Source organism: Gallus gallus, chromosome 10 (genome assembly GCF_016699485.2).
Source record: "Gallus gallus isolate bGalGal1 chromosome 10, bGalGal1.mat.broiler.GRCg7b, whole genome shotgun sequence".
In the NCBI taxonomy this organism is placed as follows: domain Eukaryota; kingdom Metazoa; phylum Chordata; class Aves; order Galliformes; family Phasianidae; genus Gallus; species Gallus gallus.
In genome coordinates, this window is record NC_052541.1 from 2,462,406 (window position 1) to 2,474,889 (window position 12,484).

The 12,484-nt window shown below is 59.1% G+C and overlaps 2 protein-coding genes across 3 annotated transcripts; one reads left to right on the forward strand and one right to left on the reverse strand.

The window, feature by feature from the left end:
- Positions 1–3,319: 3,319 nt before the first annotated feature.
- CYP1A2 (cytochrome P450, family 1, subfamily A, polypeptide 2) lies at positions 3,320–6,144 on the reverse strand. Of its 2 annotated transcripts, none has more exons than XM_015278761.3 (7): positions 6,069–6,144; positions 5,033–5,900; positions 4,704–4,830; positions 4,277–4,366; positions 4,069–4,192; positions 3,865–3,951; positions 3,320–3,729 (listed from the first exon to the last, which is right to left on the reverse strand). In XM_015278761.3, exons 2-7 carry the CDS (start codon positions 5,882–5,884, stop codon positions 3,423–3,425), a joined length of 1,587 nt encoding a protein of 528 aa, XP_015134247.2. In that variant the 5' UTR covers positions 5,885–5,900; positions 6,069–6,144; the 3' UTR covers positions 3,320–3,422. The 2 variants fall into 2 exon arrangements, with proteins under 2 accessions (XP_015134247.2, NP_990477.2); NM_205146.3 differs by having other exon boundaries at positions 5,033–5,961.
- Positions 6,145–8,108: 1,964 nt separating this feature from the next.
- Positions 8,109–11,861, forward strand: CYP1A1 (cytochrome P450, family 1, subfamily A, polypeptide 1). The gene is made up of 7 exons (NM_205147.2): positions 8,109–8,157; positions 8,326–9,195; positions 9,661–9,787; positions 10,033–10,122; positions 10,207–10,330; positions 10,417–10,503; positions 11,025–11,861. Exons 2-7 carry the CDS (start codon positions 8,338–8,340, stop codon positions 11,329–11,331), a joined length of 1,593 nt encoding a protein of 530 aa, NP_990478.2. The 5' UTR covers positions 8,109–8,157; positions 8,326–8,337; the 3' UTR covers positions 11,332–11,861.
- Positions 11,862–12,484: the final 623 nt, after the last annotated feature.

Genomic DNA, 12,484 nt, shown 5'->3' on the forward strand with positions numbered 1-12,484 from the left:
GACCCGCACCGTCCTGCCCGGTGCTGCGCACTGGGGGCGTTCAACCCTGAGCCCCGTGTGAACGTATGCCGGCCCCTAAAGCCCCTCGTTGGTTCCGCCTCGTTTTCCGAGCGTCCCCTCGTTTGCAGGAGGGTTTTAATTAAAGCAGAAGGGAGTGGGTTGCTGCGGGGGCTCCCAGCGTGCCGGATGCTGGTGAGGGGCGCAGGGAGCTAAAGGAGAGCTGGGTCGATGCCCTCAACCCCCACTTGTCCCAAGCAGCCCTCGGTGTTCAGGAAGTGGTTGTCACCGTGACTGCTTTGCTCTGCCTCAACCCAGGGACAAACTCCACCCTCACCTGCTTTCATGTGCACCCCATCGTACCTTGGGGCTTGGGGTGCAGACAAAGTCCCACCAGCTCCAGTGCCCCCAGGAGACAACCAGAGAGCCGTGCTCCACGGCGGGGAGCAGTTTTTCTTCCCCCAAAAGGCAGAAATCAGCCACTCCTCCCACTGCAACACGGCTGCTCCCATGGCTGAAGGAAGAGGAAAGCCTGGCTTGGTCCTGAATGTGGAGAAGCAAGGAGATGTGGTCTTTGGAGATCGTCTTCTCATAGGTTCGTTAAGGTTGGAATGACTGCTAGGATCATCTCATCCAACCACCAGCCCATCACCACCCTGCCCACTAACCATGCCTCTCAATGAGCAGGGATGCAGGAGCAAACCGTGCTTGGGTACCAACCACACTGCACACGTGGCTCAGAAATGTGGGGCTCAAAGTGAAAAGCCAAGCAGCAGGAGTATTCTTAACATGGAGGGGCTGTCCCCTCTTCTGGGGATGGGCAGTCACAGCGTTGGGTGACACCTGCTTGGCTTAGGAGCCAATTTATTTCTCCCCTGGCAAAACTGAGCAGGCTTGGCCATTAATTACAGGCACCCAAGAGTGCTGAGGGAAAGAGAGACGGAGCTGGGTTAGAAATATACAGGATGCTCTTTTAATGGGGAGGGTCATTAAGCACTGGAGCAACTCCTCTGGGGAACTGGGAACTCCAAAGGCTGGCATCCAGGTGGAGGAGCTGGGTGCTGCCTGCGTTCAGGTTTCCACCCCTGCTGGACATGTCCCCGTGGGCTCAAGGGACCAGTGAGCCTCGCCAGCTTGGCAGGAGGACCCGGAGCCAAGAGGCCATGGCTCAGTGCTGACTCATTTTAAAAGCACCAGTGAAAGCAATTAGCCGTGGTGCAATCAAAGCTCCCCTGGCTTATCACAGCTCTGGTCCCCATAAAGAAATCATGGCAATCTCAAGCTACCTGGGGAGTTAATGGAGGCTTTAACTGAGGAAAATAATTCGTGGAAAGGCAAAGATAGAGGAGCTGTGTGAGCAAATGGTGCTGGCGTGGCAACGATCGATGGATTTGCTTATTGGGAGGTGGTGGGGAAGAGGAGGAAGGGCAGAGCTGTGGGTGCAGCATGGGAGCACTTTGATGAGAGCTGCCAGGATGCACCAAGGATGCCCAAGGAGGCGAGTCCAAGCTTGTATGGCAGCCCTGCTCCCTTCCAGAGCTGCCCCCAAAGGTCTCCTTGCTGCTTTCTGCTTGCTCTCCTTCCACTCCCCTCCTGCTTCCTCCCTCCCTCCACCATCCTGAGTCTGCGGTGACTTTTCACCCTGGCTCTGCCCAGCGCCCTCAGGCAGCAGTGACCCCGGGGGCAGCAATCAGCCCTTGATAAACGCTTCTGGAGGAACCACCACCACCAAGGGGCTGTTTCACCTCACTGATGTTAATATTAATCCACTTATCGGTCCCGGGGCTATAAAACATTCATCTCTAAAGGGTAAAAATCATCTCAGTGTTCTTCCTCTATATCTGCACTTGCTTATTGCGGGCCTTATCAGCAACCAGCACCAGGACTCAGGGGGACAGAGTCACGCAATGGCTCCAGCTGATGGGACTCTGGTCCTGCACCAGTGCCAGAGGCACTGGCCGAGCCCATCAGAGCCTCCCCACACCATGGGGGCGGTGTGACGCCATGACGGGGTGGTCCTGGAGGTCCTCCCCCAAGTTAAGTGCTGAGGAGCTCATCCCCACGTCTGTCACGGTCCCACCTTCCCTGGGCTGCCCTTGGGATGCCCCCCCCATGGACGGGTGGGTCATGACTCTAATGCCTTTTCCTATGGCTTCTGTTGAAGGTAGTGGAGATGCTAGTTGGCTAATGGACCTCACGTGTGGTCCTAAGCCATCCTTCCACATTTCCCCTGAGGCTGGTGACCTCAGCTTGAAGGAACTTTTGACTCAGCAACAAGCTGAAAACAGCTACATCAGCATCCTTATTGAAGCTAAGCAGAATTCGTCCTCCATTTGTCTCTGTGCTGAGAGCAGAGATCGACCCGGGCTCCAAACTCCTTCTTCCTCCCTCATCATCCTCTGCACCCGTTGGCAGCATCTGGACATACGCAGACGAAGAGTTGCTCCTTCCATTCCTGCTGGTTTAACGGGTCTGAACACCTCCCTGCTCTTGCTGGATTCTCCCTGAGGTCTTGGGCAATCAGCTTCCCCATTTCCTTCCCCAACGGGCTCTTTTGTTTTGCTCCCTTCTTGGAAGTTTTTGCGCAAGGCGTGTTTCCACATACGCAGTTACGAGCCACCAGTACTTGGACCCAAAGAGAGCTCTCATTGGTTGGGGTCTGGTGTTATGGTTGAGTAGATGCAACCCATGGGAACGGGTTCAAGAGCAGTGCTGCACTGAGTGGTTGTACTTGTTCCCATACCGTTGCGTGCCAGGCACTGGGTTGCGTGCAAGCGAACAACAAGCTGTAGTAGGGCAAGAAGAGGAGGCATCGGGCCCTCCTGGCAGGGGTTGACTGACAGCCAATGTAAACTTCAGGGTTTGAGTTGGAGAAGGTCATGTTCTCCTCTCCCCGTCGTGAAAACACCCTTGCTCCAGCCCAGAAAACCAACAGCCTGGCGCAAGGTTGTCTGATAGATCCTCGGAGAGGCACTGAAGCTCCTGAACGGGATCTTGGAGGGACGGGTCAGCTGGGCACTTAAAAGCACAACGCAGAAACAAGGAAGCCAGATATCTTTGGAGGGCTTGGAGAACCATCGGCATTACTCTTTGACAGCTGTCCTTCAGCTGTCAAAGAGTAATTCAGAAGGAATACAGCCCCAAGGCGTTCAGATGGTCTGGTTTGGGGTACGCTTCCTATCCTTCCCTCACATGGCAGCTTGTGTCCCCCGTAACTGTGCCTTGTGGTGCTAAGAGTCGATGGGATGGAATATCCAACACCAGAAACGCTGGGAAACGAAGAAGGTGAACAAACACTAGAAAGTGAACGAGACAAAGGACGGGAGCTTCAATGGCTTTTGTTTATTGCCTGGTTCCGTGAGGTTATGCCAGACCCGGGTCTGTTATAAGGGCACCCAAGTGGCACTATCCGATGGATAAACCGCTTAGTTTGAGCTCTTCATGGAGAAGCGTTTCTTGACTTGAAAGTGCTCACATCTCTTGTGCTTCATGGACAGTCCATAGATAGGCGTCATGTCTGCCTTCTTGCCATCCTGGATGCTGAACTCCAGTTGCTGGAGCAACGTGGACAGGAAAAGGAACACCTCCCACTTGCCTATGTTTTCCCCAATGCACCTCCTTTTCCCCAGGCCAAAAGTCATCACCTTCTCCGCATCCACTTTGTTCACTTCGGTCCCTTCAGCGTTGAGGAAACGCTCTGGGTTGAAAGCCTGTGGGTCCTTCCAAAGTTTCCTAGGATGGCAGGCATCAGACTTTGAGATGATGTCCCCCGGCCACGGATGCAGGGGACACACTGGGTTTAGTAGATACCTCATCTGCTCCTTTTTCTCTTGGAGCAGGAGGCTTTCTGCCCTGGAAGGTACTTACTCATCGTGATTCACTTGCCACTGGTTGATAAACACGCAACGGTCCTTTGGGATATAGTAGCCATTCAGCACCGTGTCCCTGGTCGTGCTGGTGAGAGGAGAGAGGTGTGAGGTTTTGGGAAGCAAAGAGGCTCTTCTGCATCCTCAGCTGGACTTCATTAAGTCCAGCTTGGCCCTCCACCCTCTTTGAAAGCCCAGCACTTGCCTGTGCGGGATGGTGAAGGGCATGAAGGAGGAGTGCCGGAACATCTCCAGGATGAAGGCTTCTGTGTAGGGCAGCATGCCTCGGTCGGACAGCCGTGGTCTCCTCTCCCGGCCGATGGTCTGATCTGTGGGGTGTGGGCAGGAGGAGCTGGTTGGGGCCAGCCCTCGGTGGAGGTCCCAGCCCTGGAGAAGGGGGCTGAGGAACTCACCCAGCTCTGCCTGAATCTTCTTCTGCATGTGAGGGTACGTCACGAGGTACATGAGGCTCCAGGACAGGGCGGTTGTCACGGTGTCAAAGCCTAGACAGGGAGCAGAGAGCATGCAGATCAGGTCTACACAACGTGCAGGGCAGAAGACGTCCTGGGCGCACACAGTGGGGTTTGGATTTTCATCCTGATGGAGAAAGCTTTGCTAAAAACTTCAGTTCTCATTCCTCCCTGTCCACCCCTTGGTTACGTCAGGTTGGGCTAAGATTCCAGTTTCCTGGGAATCGAGGGAGTTTCCACAGAGCAGCTCTAATATGAATCAGTCAGTAGGCACCTCCTTCAACCAGCCTGGCTACCTGGGGTCGGACAAGGAGGAGTGAGGAGCCTGAGACAAGCTGCAAGGAGCTGAGGGAGCGCTGGGAAGACGTACCTGCTCCAAAGATGTCATTCACCAGGTTGATGATCTTCTCGTTTGGGATCTGCGTGGCACCGTTGGCTTCGGCTTTTTTCTCCACGCACTGCTCGATGAGGGAGTCGGTGACGTCTCGGATGTTGTTCTGAGAAGAAGAGACAAGTGATGCTGACCTGCTGTAAGAACCCACGGTGGTATGAGCACGGGAGTACGCCCTCCAACGCCCAACGGCCCTATTGAGTTTGCAAGCTACAATGAGCTAAATGAGCTGGCCATCAGCAGCAAGAGGACAAATAACTCACGAGTACCAAAGGGGAACAGCAGGCGAGGCTCCCGTGAGCTCTTACCTTGTCGAAGGTCTGGTAGTGCTCTTCCACAGCTGTCTGCAACAACTTCATGAATCGCTTGTTGAAATCCAGAAACGAATCCATGTTGCGGCTGGGGAGGTAGCGGAGCAGAGGGATGAAGTCAGCCGGGTTGCCAGCAGCAGTCACATCCACAAACTCATCGACCACGTTCACCACGCTGAGCAGCTCCTGGTCGTCGTGGTCGTAGCGCTTGCCGAAGCATATGGCGCAGATGACGTTGGCCACCGACACCACCATGTAGCGGTAGGGGTCGAAGCTCTGCTTCTCCTCCATCAGCTGCAGGAATTTGGTGACCAGGTAGCTGGCCTCCTTGGTGACGTGCTCCTCCAGGAGGCAGCTGGAGGAGGCCGTGGGGCTGGCGGCGATGGAGAAGGTCTTCAGGGCGTTCTGCGCCAGCTTCCTGCGGGCTTTCCACATTTCCCCCGTGTCGGTGCTGAAGGTCAAACTCTGTCCATCCGTAACGTGTCGGAAGCTGTAGAGGTCGGGGCGTCCCATGAAGTCTTCCGCTTGCCTCACCAAGGCTTGCTTGATGGTTTCCAGCCCGCTGAGCACCACCACGGGCCGGGAGCCGATGGTCACCTCCATCACGTCCCCGTATTTGCGGCTCAGCCGGGTGAGCACCAGGTGTGGGTCCTTCCTCAGCTCCAGCACACTGCCCAGCATGGGGAGCCCGCGGGGACCCGGAGGGCTGCGCAGCCCCTTGGGTGCGTGCTGCCGGCGGGTCTGGGTCAGCAGCAGGAGCAGGCAGAAAGTGGCAGCTGCCACCAGCACCTCGGTGGCCGAGATGAGACCTGGGCTGCTCGCCTGCACCATCACTTCCTCCGGCCCCATTGCCACCTGGAAGGAACTAAGGGGAAGCGTGGTGTACGGTCAGGATTTGCAAGAGACGCTTTGAACAGAGCAGAGAGCTGGAGAAAGAGAGGGATGGGAGAGACATGCCATGAATTTCTTATGCTAACGTAAATACCTTCTCGATCCTACCTCTGTGTTCAGAGCTACATGCACACACTCCTACCTGCAGGTCCTGGAAGCTGGGCAGAGAGAGGCAGAGGGTATCCAGCCCCCGGAACCACACAGGATCCTCTTCCTCTGCTGCCCAGCTCTGCCATGTGGCTTTATATGCTTTCTTGGGTGCTTATCTGGGGATCGCAGCAGCCAAGACTCGACGGGTGGCTATCTATTAACAGAGGGGCTGAGCCCACCTGGAGTCACCCCAGATACGCAGGCGGACACCCTCCAGCTCTGAGATGCCCCAGGGCACCAGCCCTTCAAGCAGGGCACCCGTATCCCCACGCTATCAGTGGCAGGACCTCTGGCCTCAGGTTAACCATTGGCCAGGGTTGCGTGAGAAGTGGCTGGCGCGCTTCCCCCGCAGCGGGGAGAGGAGTGGCAGGGCAAGGGGAGCTGCCGAGATAGGGCAGGGGACAGGGGCAAGGCTGGGGGCATCCCGGAGGGCTCATCCCCCATGCGTGCCCCGGCGGGGACGCGCCGCATCCCTGCTGGGTGCGACGCACACAGGGTGCACGGGGCAGCAGGAGGGCTTGATGGGGTGGGATAAAATGTGGGGCTCTTGCCCCAGCTTTCATCCGGTCCTTGGAAAGCGTGGTGGGAATTCTGCCCAGGTACAAGCCGAGCTAATGTTTAATAAAAGGCTTTCAACATCTGGCTCGAGCGGGCTCGTTAATAGCAGCGCCTGGGCTCATTAACGCTTGGCAAGAACAGTTACAAAACCCCCGCTGCTAAAAGCCGGCCCCGTAATTGCACGCGCTAACGACGAGCACCACGCAGGCGTCTCAGCCCGCAGATGCCTCCCAGCCCCGCGTGGGGAAGGTGCCGGTCAGCACACGGGAGATGAGCTCAGACAGATGGGAAGCGCTGTGAAGGCTGGGGGGGCGGGCAGGGGGAGAAGAGAGGGTATAAGTGGATGGATGCACAGACGGGGCGAGCAGCTCCGAGCGCTGCAGGATGGGCTGCTTGTGAGCGTGGGTGCTCGTGGGGGACGGCTGCCACCGTGTCATCCCTTAGCGGGGGCACTGGCGGAGGCACCGCTGAGCCCTGTTTCGCCCTGGGGACACGCCTGACACCGAGCCCCGTTACCCCCGACGGCGCCGGGGGGCGGGGGGGGCATCTGATCCCGCACGGCCCCGGCGCCACCCTGACCCCGGGACGGGCTCCTGGACGTGGGGCCACCGCCCTGGCCCTTTAAAAGCCATTTCCCACCCACACACCCATAGCGTGACAGAGAGTGACCGTCCCACGTTTTTCCCGGCCCCTTCGCACGCGATGTCCCCGAGCGCCTGGGGGTGGGGTCCCCTTTGTGTCCCCCCACTCCCTCCCCCCAAATATCAGCTCCCTCCTCCCCGCGGCCCCGTGCCGTTCACTCGCCACCTCCCCCCCCCCCCCCCCCCAGCGTGCCCCCTGGGGGCAGAGGGGCACGGAGGGCACGATCGCTTCTCACGCGAACCTGGCCAATCTTTAACCGGGACGGGAGCCCCGCGACGTGAGTCCCGTGGGGCGGCAACGCGTCCAGCCCCGAGGGCAAAGCGTGGGGAAGGGGATGAAGCCGGGACCCCCACCTCGGGGCGACGCGGCAGGCAGCGCGGAGCTCAACGTGAGGAGGGGGCTGCGGCCGCCCCCCCGCGTGTTCGCGGTGCCGCGTGGGGCTGCGGCGGCTCCTTTAAGAACCTCCCCGGTAGCGTGACTGCAGGGACCGGGGCGGTGCAGGTTCCCAAACCTCCCGCCCGCTTCGCACGCGATGTCCCCCTCACAGCCTTCCCCATGGGACCTCCGGATCCCCCGCCCGGTGTCCCCGCAACCGCCCGTGGCGCCGCGAACGCCCTCCGCGCCGTGTCGCCACGGCACCCCCCGCCCCGTCGGGGCTCCCCGCAGGTGTCCCCCTCCCGCAAAACCAGGAGGGGTCCCGGGGAGGGGGGGGGGGGGTGAGGAGGGGGGTTCAAAAGTTTGGCCGCAGTTCAGCTTCGGGTCACGTGATGGGAGGTGCCCCGGCCAATGGCAGCGGGAGGCGATGCATATAAAGCAGGCTCGGAGGGACAGCGGGTACCTGGTGGCAGGATCGGGCCCTCGTGGGACAGCAGCACCCAGAGGTGAGCGTTCCCATCCCCGACCCTACAGCATCCCACCTGCAGCCATCGCTTCTGGGCAGCGAGGGGGTCCCCGGTGGCTTGCGTGGTGGGGTCACCGTCACCCCACAATCTCGCACCCCAATATCTGGTGGAGGACCCTCCTCTCCATCAGCGCTTTCTCCCCCCCAGGTTCACTTCCAGATGGCAGCGGGGCCGCAGGCAGCGATGGAGCAGGCGAGCAGCCCAGGTCTCATCTCGGCCACCGAGGTGCTGGTGGCAGCTGCCACTTTCTGCCTGCTCCTGCTGCTGACCCAGACCCGCCGGCAGCACGCACCCAAGGGGCTGCGCAGCCCTCCGGGTCCCCGCGGGCTCCCCATGCTGGGCAACGTGCTGGAGCTGAGGAAGGACCCACACCTGGTGCTCACCCGGCTGAGCCGCAAATACGGGGACGTGATGGAGGTGACCATCGGCTCCCGGCCCGTGGTGGTGCTCAGCGGGCTGGAAACCATCAAGCAAGCCTTGGTGAGGCAAGCGGAAGACTTCATGGGACGCCCCGACCTGCCCAGCTGGCAGTACGTCTCCAACGGCCACAGCCTGGCGTTCAGCTACGAATGTGGGGACGCCTGGAAAGCCCGCAGGAAGCTGGCGCAGAACGCCCTGAAGACCTTCTCCATCGCCGCCAGCCCCACGGCCTCCTCCAGCTGCCTCCTGGAGGAGCACGTCTCCACCGAGGCCAGCTACCTGGTCACCAAATTCCTGCAGCTGATGGAGGAGAAGCAGAGCTTCAACCCCAACAGCTACCTGATGGTGTCGGTGGCCAACGTCATCTGCGCCATATGCTTCGGCAAGCGCTACGACCACGACGACCAGGAGCTGCTCAGCGTGGTGAACATGAACACCGAGTTTGGGGATGTGGCTGCTGCTGGCAACCCGGCTGACTTCATCCCTCTGCTCCGCTACCTCCCCAACCGCGCCATGGCTGCCTTTAAGGACGTCAATGCTCGTTTCAGTGCCTTCGTACAGAAAATTGTCCAGAACCATTACAGCACCTTTGATAAGGTAAGAGCTTGGGTGCTGCTCCATGGCAAACCTTTCCCTCGCTTCACTGCTCCTTCTCTTTGTCACAATCCCATTCATTAACACCACTGAAAGAGGGCACAGAATCCAAACTTTTGCTCTGCTTTCTGCCTGATGAAACCAAGATGCCATAGAGGAAGCCCACTAAGTCTAATTCTGCTGCTTGCAGGACTTGGTGGGGCTCCCGGAGCTGCTGGTTTTTCTCTAGCACATCCCCAGTCCTCCTCACCCTTTGGGTCGGCTTTGTTACCTACTTCGGATCGCAGAATACCTTAAATTGGAAGGGACCCACAAGGATCATAAAGCCCAACTCCTGGCCCCACACAGGACCACCCAAAATTCAAACCATACCATCTCACTGCTCCTTGCTTTCCTGCAGGCGTTCGCTGCCTCCAGCTTTCCCCATCCCATGTGCCCTCGTGTCCCTGACCCTCTGGCTCTTTCCAGGAGCACATTCGGGACGTCACGGACTCATTGATTGGGCACTGCCAGGAGAAAAAGACAGGGGAGGATGTCCGCGTCCAACCCTCTGATGAGAGCATCATCTCCATCGTCAACGACCTCTTTGGGGCAGGTGAGGGCATCTCCGTGGGTGCAGCCCCATCTGCTGCAGGCAGATGGGATCCGAAGCTTGGGGTTTTGGAGGGACCGTGGGGCTCAGAGCAGATGGCTTTGCAGTGGTGGCTGATGGTGGAGCTGCTCCAAGGCAAATACTGGCTGCGTGTCACCAGCCAAAGCACTGAGAGTACTGGGATCTGCAGATATCCTCTCGCCTGTCTTCTTCTGGCATCTAAATGCTCTTCTTCTGTGCTTGTCCAGGCTTTGACACCGTGACAACCGCCCTGTCCTGGTGCATGATGTACGCTGCCTTGTACCCCCACATCCAGAAGAAGATTCAGGCAGAGCTGGGTGAGTTCCTCAGCCCCCTTCTCCAGGGCTGGGACCTCCACTGAGGGCTGGCCCCAACCAGCTCCTCCTGCCCACACCCCACAGATCAGACCATCGGCCGGGAGAGGAGACCACGGCTGTCCGACCGAGGCATGCTGCCCTACACAGAAGCCTTCATCCTGGAGGCGTTCCGGCACTCCTCCCTCCTGCCCTTCACCATCCCGCATTGGTAAGCGTGGTTTGGGTTTTGTCCCTTTGGAGGTCACCACGAAGCTGTGGGCCTCCTCTCAACTTCTCCTCCCGTATTTCTTGCAGTACAACGAAGGACACTGTACTGAATGGCTATTACATCCCCAAGGACACCTGCGTGTTTATCAACCAGTGGCAAGCGAACCACGACGAGTGAGTACCCCAAAGCGTCCCTAACCGGGGGCACCGGGCACAAGGCTCGCTCAGATCCATCCTTATAACTGCATGCCAAAGCTGAATGGGTCATGAATGCAACGTGGTGGCTGATGGATTCAGGAGGGGTTCCCAGACCAGGTGTTTCCCCATATCCAAGCAGCAGCCCCTCGGCTGAGGTGCTGGGAAATCCCACAGCGCAGCCAGGCTGGGGCAGATCTGGAGGGGTTTTAAAGGGAGAACGGCAGAGGAGAAATCCCTCTGGGTTCCTATCCTTCCTGCCTGATTCCTGTGCTCCCTTTTCAGCTGAAATGGGCGTCCTGGTATCTGCGCGGGCAAACACAATGAGAGTTCAAAGCAGAGGTTTCAGTGGGTTGAGCTGATAGGGGCTGACATGCAGCTGGCACTGCGGATCGGGAACAGAGGCTCAGCAGAGGGCCGCTGCTTTAGGACGGGGAAACAAAGCCTTTCTTTGCCCTCCGGCCCCAACACCTCGCTCAGGTCTCTCCCTTCTGCCGCAGGAAGATCTGGAAGGACCCCTCCTCCTTCAAGCCCGAGCGCTTCCTCAATGCAGCCGGCACCGAACTCAGCAGGACGGAGGCTGACAAGGTGCTGATCTTCGGCCTGGGGAAGAGGAGGTGCATCGGGGAGTCCATCGGGCGCTGGGAGGTCTTCCTCTTCCTCACCACCATCCTGCAGCAGCTGGAGATCAGCCTGGCCCCCGGGCAGCGGGTGGACATCACCCCTCAGTACGGGCTGACCATGAAGTACAAGCAGTGCGAGTGCTTCCAGATGAAGAAGCGCTTCCCCAGCAAGGGCTCTGCGTGAGGAGGGAGGGGAGGGCCGAGCCTCGGGGGGCTGAGGGCTCGCACCCCATTGCACAGAGATGCTCCCATCGCCGCAATGCTTCACTGCGGGCATCCGCATCCCTCTGCTGTGCTCAGGACGAGCGCCCTGAAGTTGGCATCATGCGGGGAATCCCTCAGCGTTTGCACACTGCTGACAGACAGCCTGACTACTAGAAATACAGGGGTAGTGCTGCTCGCACTGAAGGAATCAGCTGGCCTCCTAAGCAGGAGCCTCCTAGGGAATACCAAATGAACAACAAGAAGGGACACAAAGCAATAAGAGGCCCAGGAGAACACTTCTGGCTGCCAGGTGATGCACCGTGCTGCTTATTTTTTTCTTCTTTTGGCAATAGATGTATGCATTACGGCTAATAAAAGGAAGGGTCTGAGGACTGCGGGGCGATGGAGCATCAGTGCCTGTTTTTCTGCATCCCGCATAGAAAGGCATTCCTTTCCAGAGGCAGAAGCTGCCCAGGTTTTCTAACCTAATAAACGTGCAAGCTGCTTGCATTTTGCTGGTCTCGTTCCAACGGGAGGGGAACGTGGGTCAGAGCTGTGGCACTCAGGGTGGGGGCGGATGGGGCTCTGAGCATCCTGGCCCAGCTGCACGCGTTCACTGCAGGGAGGGTCGGACTGGAGGCTTGACTCATTGCACGCCCTAAGAGGAGCCTTCCTCCTGCTGTGCCCTCTGAGGCTCTGCATCCTCCCCTGGAGCTACCCTAAGGGGGCAATGGGGCTGTATGGAGGACGGCAGGGAGGGGTAGTGGAGGTGATGGAGGACGCGTGACAGCACGCACGGTGGAGCTCCCGGACGGCACCCCGTCCAACCCAAGCCGTCCTACGACCCCATTCCACGACGCTACGACCTCGCACTGCCGAAGGTGCGACGGATACGGTGACGTAGCAGCACCGCAGCCACTCAGGGCAATGAGTGCACACTGCGCATGCGCCCTGCAGAGCTCGGCGCATGCGCAGAGCGCTCCCCGCCGCTTGAACCGAGGCTGTGGAGCCATGAGCCACCGCGCATGCGCCTCGCGCTCTCTTTCCTCCCGCTCTCCTCTCTATGGTCGCCCGCCGGCGGTGTGAGCGGCGCTGTCGGGCGGGACCGGAAGTGACGGATTCCGGACGTCGCT